Below are 9,471 nucleotides of genomic sequence, written 5' to 3' on the forward strand. Positions count from 1 at the left end.
AAAAATTGTTGTCATACATGTTGTCCCATGACTTCTCCCCATATATATATATATATGGAAATGTTCAACACCCTAAGCTTTACCTTACTCTTTAACAAACGTGTTTTGTCCTACATGGGTTAGAAGTTTTGGAATGGGCTGATTTTTGGTGAAGATGATCTCTATGATTAGAAAATCATCCTCATCAAAAATCAGCCCATTCCGAAAATTTTAGCCCCATGTTTACAAGTTGAAAAATTGTGGACCGTCCATTTTTTGTAAACCATTTTTTGTGGGGTTAGAAGTTTTGGAATGGGCTGATTTTTGGTGAGGATGATCTCCTCACCATAGAGATCATCATCACCAAAAATCAGCCTATTCCAAAACTTCTAACCCATGTAGGACAAAACACGTTTGTTAAAGTGTAGGATAAGGCTTAGGGTGGCGAACGGGACCCATATATATACGGGTATCATTCTTTTTACAAAATCGTAGATAATATTCTAGATAAAGTTTTGTCTCATATGGCTAAAAAGTTTTGAAATGGACTGATTTTTGTGAGGATGACATCTTTAGTCAATAGATCATTATCACAAAAAATCAGCCAATTTTGAAACTTCTAACCCCATAAAAATTGGTTACAAACTAACAGTAAAAATTGACGGTTCACGATTTTTCATCTTATAAACTAGGTTTAGAAATTTCAAAATTTTGACTGATTTTTTGTGATGATGATTTTCTCACCATAGAGATCATCTTAAAAAATAAAAAATTAAAAATTAAAAAAAAAATTAAAAAAAAATCAGCCCATTCTAAAATTTTTATCCCATATAAGACAAAATGTTTTGTCTAGAATGTTGTCTAGGATTTTGTCAAACATTTTTGAAAATAGGGGTTAGAAGTTTCGGAATCGGCTGATTTTTGGTGAGGATGATCTCCACATCATAGAGATCATTCTCACAAAAAATCAGCCCATTGTAAAAGTTCTAACCCATATACTAAAAAATTGTTTTGCACAATGTTTGGCTCACTTTAAAGCTTCCAAACGCCATCGAAACTTCTAACCCCATCAAAAGTGATTTACAAAAATCAGGCAGTCCACGATTCTTCTACTTGTAAATTAGGGCAAGAAGTTTTGGAATGAGCTAATTTTTGATGATGATGATCTCTTCATCGTAGAGATCATCCTAAAAAAAAAAAAAATCAGCCCATATTCTGAAAATTTTAACCCTTGTTTTGAAAATTTTTTGGCACAATGCTTGGTTCTATTTAGGGCCTCTGATATATGGGGAGTGTTCAGATGCCCTAAATAGAACCAAGAGCTTTCATTTTCCTTGATATATTATCAGTAACATATCATATAATCATGATTCTAGCTCACAAACAAATCTAATTTTTAGATAATAAAACATAAAGTACATTGATAAAAGAGAAGATTGGAGGGATAGAAGTCTTATAATTCCTTGATTGATTAGGAGTGATAGAAGTCGTATATTTCAAGTTCAACTCTTCATACAAGACTTGACTCTCTCTCTTTCTCTCTCAAAGAATAAAGACCAAAATTATAAAGTCAAGTACTTAGCACTATTATTGATTTGATAGGCTATTACCAAATTAATTGATTTTGTATTACTAAATGGATTGGTAGTGCAATATCTATAGGATCGGTTATGGTACAATCGATTAGATCAGTAATTGCAGGATTCTCACGTTTATTTATTTATTTATTGTTTTAGTAAGAATATTTGATAATTTTGATTTTTCAAATGTGGAGATTGCCGCTAGATAGATCTTTACAAAGTATCCAAAATACATAAATAATCATGGTCTAAAGAGATATTAGGAACAAAAGTTGCAAGTAATACTTCAAAAATTATCAATCAAAATAAAACAAAAATTACATCTAAAATCACCATAATTACGAGTATATTAGTCTTCATTTGTCATATCCAACTATAACTTTTGATAATTTATTTATTTTCAAAATAATAAAATAAAGTAGGTGATGATTGGACTCTTAACTTAAAAATCGGACTTCATCTCAATCAACCCAACCAGACTGGAGTTTTATAGAAATCCCATTTGAACCTTATTCATCAATCTTAACTTGTAAACCTTTTCTTGAGGATATTTCGGTCATTTCCTATTTTAACCCAAAGCCTTGTTATCTCGTACACATTTGCCCGAAGACAATCCCGATTCCCGACTCGACTAGGAAGGGTGGGAAGGGTATCTTCATCTTCTTCTTCTTCCATAGAAGATGGCGGCATCATCTATCATGGAATCTCTATTCCAACGTTCCTTAGATGATCTAATCAAAGGTCTTCGTCTCCAAATAATTGGTGAATCAAAATACATCTCCAAAGCCATAGAAGATATCCGAAGAGAGATCAAATCCACAGACCCATCAACCAAATCCACAGCCCTCGAAAAACTAACCTATCTAAACTCCATCCATGCCATCGACATGTCATGGGCTTCCTTCCATGTAGTTGAAGTCATGAGTTCCTCTAAATTCTCCCACAAAAAGATCGGTTACCTCTCTGCCTCCCTATCTTTCCATGAATCAACGGACGTGATCCTTCTCATCACCAATCAACTTCGCAAAGATCTCACAAGTATTAACGAATTCGAGGTATGTCTCGCTCTTGAATGTTTATCTGTTATTGGGACTTCAGATCTTGCTCGAGATTTAACACCTGAGATCTTCACTTTGCTTTCTAGTAGTAAAATTTTGATTAAAAAGAAAGCAATTGCCGTGATTTTAAGGATTTTTAGTAAATACCCGGACTCCGTAAGGGTTGCGTTCAAGCGATTAGTTGAGAATTTGGAGAGTTCGGATGCACAAGTGATGTCGGCCGCTGTTGGGGTGTTTTGTGAACTTACATTGAAAGATTCTGTTTCCTATCTTCCATTGGCACCCGAGTTTTATAGGATTTTGGTTGATTCAAAGAATAATTGGGTGTTAATTAAGGTGCTTAAGATTTTTTCAAAATTGGCCCCATTGGAACCGAGGTTGGCTAAGAAGATTGTTGATCCAATTTGTGAGCATATGAGAAGAACTATGGCGAAATCGTTGATGTTTGAATGTATTCGTACCGTGGTTAATTGCTTGACGGATTATGAATTTGCCGTGAAGCTCGCGGTTGAGAAGATTCGTGAATTGTTAGGTGATGATGATCCGAATCTAAAGTATCTTGGATTGCAGGCGCTTTCGATTCTTGGGTCGAAGCATTTGTGGGCTGTGGTGGAGAATAAGGAGGTTGTGATTAAGTCCTTGAGTGATGATGACCCGAATATTAAGCTTGAATCATTACGCCTTGTGATGGAGATGGTATCTGAGGATAATGTGGGAGAGATTTCACGGGTTTTGGTTAATTATGCAATTAAATCTAACCCAGAGTTTTGTAATGAGATTCTTGGTTTTATCTTATTGACTTGTAGTAGAAATGATTATGAAGTTGTTACTGATTTCGATTGGTATGTGTTGCTTCTTGGGGAGATTTCGAGGAATCCACATTGTCAAGTTGGGGAAGAGATCGAACGACAGATCATTGATATCGGTCTCAGGGTTAAGGAAGTTAGATTGGAACTTGTACGTGTTGCTCGTGATCTTCTTATAGATCCTGCTTTGCTTGGTAATCAGTACTTGCATAGGATATTGTCAGCAGCCGCTTGGGTGTCTGGAGAATATGTTGAGTTCTCGAGGAACCCATTTGAACTAATGGAGGCCTTGTTACAACCACGTACTAATCTTTTGTCACCGTTAATAAGGGCTGTTTATATCCAATCTGCATTTAAAGTTCTCGTCTTTTGTCTTCATTCGTATCTGATGCAGAGCGAAGCTATTGCTTCCACATCTCTTGATGATTTGGCACCACAAATGTCTGGTTTGCTTTCTACTGAATGCGAACACGATGAAGAGTTCAATCCAAGGTTTTCGAAAAGAACATTGGAAGATATTGCTATAGAAAATAGCAGGGATGGAATTGTTTCTTTAGAGAAGAATCCTTTCACTAAGGAATCGATTGTTCACTTGTTAAATCTTGTAAAAATGGCTTTGGGCCCACTATTGGGAAGCGATGAGGTAGAAGTACAAGAGAGAGCATGTAATATACTTGGACTGATAGAGCTAGTACAAGAAGAAATAATTGGTTGTTTGGTCGATAAAGAAGAGAGTTTCAAGGGAGTAGAACTCCAAGCATTGAAAATTATTGAAATAATGCACAACGCTTTCTCCAAGGAACTTGGTCCAGTCTCATTGACTGCTCAAGAAAGAATTCCAATACCCGAAGGGCTTATTTTCGAGGAAAATCTGGCTGAATTGGAATCTATTTGTGGTGATATTCTTCTCCCTCCATCAAGTTCATTTTCGATTGGATCTTGTTTTCTCAGAGAAAAGGATAGTGTTTCTCTACAAAAGAAAGAAGAATCAGAACCATCAACAGAATCCACGTCTCTGCTTGCTGAGCACCGAAAGCGACATGGGTTGTATTATCTCTCTACAGAGAAAAATGTAATTGGGTCCAATGATTACCCTCCTGCGAATGACCCTCAGTCCTCGGCTAATTTCATCGATGGTGCTGATGATCTTTTAAAGCTGACAGAGCAATCATTAGTAACTAAAAAGAAGCCTAACCATTCGAAGCCACGTCCTGTGGTGGCAAAATTGGATGATGGAGATGAAGTAATTGTTTCTGCTGTGAAACCAATTAAAGAGGTGAAAGATGATTCGCTTTCAGGTGCTGTTCGAGATATTCTTCTCGGTGATGAAGCCAAGCCCACGTCCTCACAAACTAACCCTTCGGAGTCTTCTGGGAAGAGAAGGGTGAAGGTGACATTAAATAACAATTTGGGTGATGCAGCATCCAACCATGGAAGTCCAAGTTCGAGGAGGAGCAAACATCGTAGTCATGGTAAAGAGAGACGTAAAAGCCACAAAGAAAATGATGAGGACAATGAAAAAGATGGTCAGAAGGACAAACAGAAGAGTCGTCATCACGGTAGAAGCAAGACTCGACAAAAAGCAGATTTGTCTCTGAATGTTGTTGCACAAACACCAGTGATCCCAGATTTCCTCTTGTAAAATGAATTGCTTAAGGATTTGTGTTTTGGAGTGGCTACAGATGACTTGGACAATGTTTCCATTCCTTGCAGTTGTGCTAAGGTCAGTTGTATTGTAGAATGCATACATTTTGTTTCTTATATGGATTTCGAAGTGTCAAAGATTTTCAAGAACAATATATTCAAATATGAGGATTAGTTCATGGCTAGTCCTGCAAACTGTTGTCTTTTTTAATCTCCTTTTGTTTTCTTAGGGACTCCAAACAAGAGTACAGATAATTCCTTATCTATTGGTGACTATGATAACTCACCAAAATCTGTGACTTACTGAAAAATACACAATTAAATCTTGACATTTTCCTTCACCAATTTGATCACGATTAATTAGGACTTTTTCATTAATTAAGTCTCAACCTTTACGAACTTTTGTGATTAAATCAGAAAAGATAAAAGATGACCTTGATGCACTAGTAAGAGAAGATGACCTTGATAATGGTAGTGATCATTTGATCAATGAGGTATCTCGTAATGAGGATGCAAATGAAGATGAGAATAATTTTGATCGGCTAATGAATCTTAACTTGTACTCATGAGTGTAATCTTTATATATTTAGAAGAATACAAACCTTGATTGTGTTATATAGACATGTGGTTACTTGTAATTTAATATATGGTGATTAATTATTGTAATTTAACTTGATATTTGATTATGTAATATGAGAACAACACCTAGTAGGCACTAGGTTGATTTTTTCATGATTGTTTCCGATTTTATCGTATTTTTCCCTTGCCGAATTATTCCCAAACCCTGACTTGGTGACTGCTAGTTATAGAACAATGTCATGGTTTTGACTGTGCAGAGATATGGTCTGGAAAACACTACACTAGGAAACTTATTTCACTTATGCACCAGAACTTGATATGATCCATATTGATCTCTTTGTTGCAACTTGTTTACCGAAATAGCGACAAAAATATATCAGAGAAATAACTATAACTATAGGAGAAATGTTCTTGAATACCTGAAAAGTACCTACTGTTCATACTTACATCTGTAATGATTCTGTTTTTTGTTCATTATTTTTTATGTTTGTATATTGAAGGCCATTGTGCCTGTTTTTAGAATTCCTTCTTCTTTTAAGTTCATATATTTTTCCATCTTCTTAAGGTGCCGTTAAATGTCATTTTTCTTTTGCAACTTGTTTTTACAACTCTTGTTCGGATCAAGTTTGTGATGTTGGTTGCCAAAAATATTCCTAATTTGGTAAGTATTGGAACTACGAGGTATTTTAGGGTAGGAATGGAGTGCAAATTATCTCATAAGTTCCATGTAAGGTTATCGTGGTTTACTGCACTGCTTCTGGTTTACAAATATAATAATATGGTGGTTTCAGAAGTAGACTTGAGATTTAGGTTGATTGTGTGGGGAAGAGATTCTCATGGACTGAGTTGGTTATTATATTCCTTCTGAGAAGTCATATTAGCTTGAACATTTTCAAATCTCGCTCACCCAAGATTGTCGAGATGATCTGATCAAAAGTAAATGAGAAAGAAGATACTCAAAAGAGCTTGTGAAGCTTCTGTTTTGTTCAATCCCATACTAAACATCAATCTAAGGCTCTTGATTTTTGGAGTTCCTTTCATTTGATACATAATTTTTTTATTAATTAGTCGTTAGTGGCCCAAAATCAGGGGTAAGCATTGAGATCCTTATCCCATCACACCTGACGTGCCTGGTTATAGCTATCTGAATTTTTGCAGCTCGGTTCATGACTTCCATTTGAAGTTCATTCAACATTGCTAATGCTCATCTCTAGGTGACACAATGTATGATTTATGTTCAATGCTGGCTCAACCATAAGGTCATTTTTGCTGCCCCCCTCCCCTCTCTCTTAGAATAGCGCTTACAAATCCCACTCCCACACATGTTTGTGTCTGAAAAATTAAAAAGTAAAAGAAATTCTTTCATGTTTACTTAATTTCTTCTCTATCAAATTTTCAACCCACTTCTGTCCGTCTTTAAGGCTCAAACACAAACCTCTTAACTTTTCTATCAAATTTATCTCTCTCTCTCTCTCTTTCACACACACACTCACTATCTTTCTTTATAAACAACTTAAAAAGCTAGAAATTCAATTTGATTTGGAACATTAAGACGCAAAGAAGGCATCTTATAAAGGTAAATTAAATGTTTGAATTAATTAAAAATAGTTTCAATTGATATTTTTTCTCTTCGTTATTATTTTTAAATCTATTTATATTAAACCTCACAAAATCGATTTGTTTATTTTTATTTTTTATTTTTTATTTTTTGTTGGTAACTTCATTTTAATTATTAAAAGAAGTTTTTTAATCATATTTTAGATTTAGTTTGGTTTTTTTGTTAGTGTTTTAATTTAATTAGTTATATTAAATATTGAAAATGATAAGTTAGCAAAATTTGAATACCAAAACTTAATTAATAATTTTGCATCTCAAGAAACGAGAAAATAATTAATATAGATAATTAATTAACATCATTTATATTAATATATAAAATATAAAAAAGAACCCAATTAGAATTTCCTTCTTAGGTCTCAAATTGTATTGAGTCTGCCCTATTTATTTTTTATTCATGCTCTTGCCCCTTAAATATGATTGTTTACCATTCATTTTTAAATTTCTATTGAAATAGTTTCATAATATTTGGGATAAGGCATAGATGAATAATAATAATAATAACAATAATAATAAGGGGATTTTAGCTAATAATTTCGCAGTTAATAAGGTTGATAAAATAAGGATGTTTTAAAAAGAATTAGCTAGAAGATAGCTCTAGCACTTCATTCACATAATAAGATTTTAAATGTTTTTTTTTCCTTATTAGTTCCAACTTCTTCATCTTGAACCACATCGAATCAAAGCAAATTGTACCAAATTGAATCACCACAGCATTATACTGCCAAACTATCCCTTAAAGTTCAAATGGCAAGACTTTGAAATTGTTCTGTTAATCATGAGAATAATCACTTGTAGGCACCCCAATCTGAATAGACTCACTCGGAAAGGGTCCACGAAATACATTTTTATTCGAAAATCGTCAAAAGGCCTAAAAGCCCAAAATTTTCAAAATTAAATCTTTTTGTTTAGAATAAAGGTAATGCCTACCTAACTTCTAAACCCCAATCATCCTTTCGACCCATCGTCATTCTAACCCAAATCCTAAAATCAAATCAGAAGCCCATTTCCAAGTCCGTGTAGAATCCACCACCCATAAACTACGTCTAAGCCACAAACTCTCTGCAACCCTATCGTAAAAATCAATTTCTAACCTAAGACTTAACCAAGTTCAATCCCTTACCTAGATCCAACCTACAAATGTCTACTCAAGCCCAATACCCTACCTATGGATCCAAGTCCAATACTACCTTAAAACCCAATAAGATCCATTGACCAAGGTCAATATCTAGGAGTCCTCAAAAGCTCATACTCACAAAAATGGACACATGTCACCACCATAATCAATCTCCCAAATCTTTTCCAACTAACCTCATTATTATCCTCAAAAACTACACAACCCATTTCTCAACCCATACCATATGTCATTACCAAACATAATTATTTTCTCCAAATTTTCATCACAAGTTATCCCCTCACTACACACACCTCTTTTCTTTAATCGGCTCACCCAATTCACACATCTCCATACTTTTATCACATGTCATCACCACACTCATCTTCCCAAAATCTGACCACCTAACCTCTTACATTACTCGTTCCTTTAACTAAATACCCACACCCCTTACCTAACTTAACCACCACTCAACCAAAGGGTATGGGTTGCCTAACCAACCTAATTGGATCTTATCCATGGATATTGGTCAAAAGGAATCCATCTACCTCTTTTATTGCATTTACCCCTCCCTAACATTTAAGTCCATGCCTAAACCTCATGACTTTTTCTTCTACCTTTAATTTTAACATTTTTAACCCCAAAAGCAACCATAAACCACCATAAAAAAAATCCTCCTACTTTGAAAATCCCATGCTATCAAGCCCTCCTTAAAAAAATTCTTAACTCTTGCAATTTGCTAACTCAAACTCATACTCTTCTCTACTCCTTTACTCTTTTATGCATCCACCACTAAAATCATTTTGAGGTTAAAGGTAATTGGATCCTCCGCATTCTATGAGAGTGGGCCCATAACCACAAAGGCCAATAATCTTCAAAAATGTATGTTCTTAAGGAAAAACATGGATAGGATACCTTTTTTCAATGAGGTGATCCTCATGATCTAAGCCAATATCAAAGTCCATTACGATTAAGGGCACACAATTGTTGTTTGTTATAAAAAAAAAATTCTTATATTTCTCTAAAACAAATGGCCATGTTTTCAAGACTACCCATCTAAGGAGGAGAGAGGGGGGCTTAACACCTTCCTCGATCTC

General features: G+C 34.8%; 1 protein-coding gene across 1 annotated transcript; it reads left to right on the forward strand.

Moving 5' to 3' along the window:
- Positions 1-2,147: 2,147 nt before the first annotated feature.
- DELTA-ADR (delta-adaptin) lies at positions 2,148-5,278 on the forward strand. Its single transcript, XM_086434051.1, has one exon. The coding sequence runs from the start codon at positions 2,240-2,242 to the stop codon at positions 5,063-5,065; it is 2,826 nt and encodes a 941-aa protein (XP_086290177.1). The 5' UTR covers positions 2,148-2,239; the 3' UTR covers positions 5,066-5,278.
- The last annotated feature ends 4,193 nt before the right edge of the window (positions 5,279-9,471 follow it).

The sequence above is a fragment of the Akebia trifoliata genome, chromosome 3, assembly GCF_017979445.1.
Source record: "Akebia trifoliata isolate Shusen 1 chromosome 3, ASM1797944v1, whole genome shotgun sequence".
NCBI lineage: Eukaryota > Viridiplantae > Streptophyta > Magnoliopsida > Ranunculales > Lardizabalaceae > Akebia > Akebia trifoliata.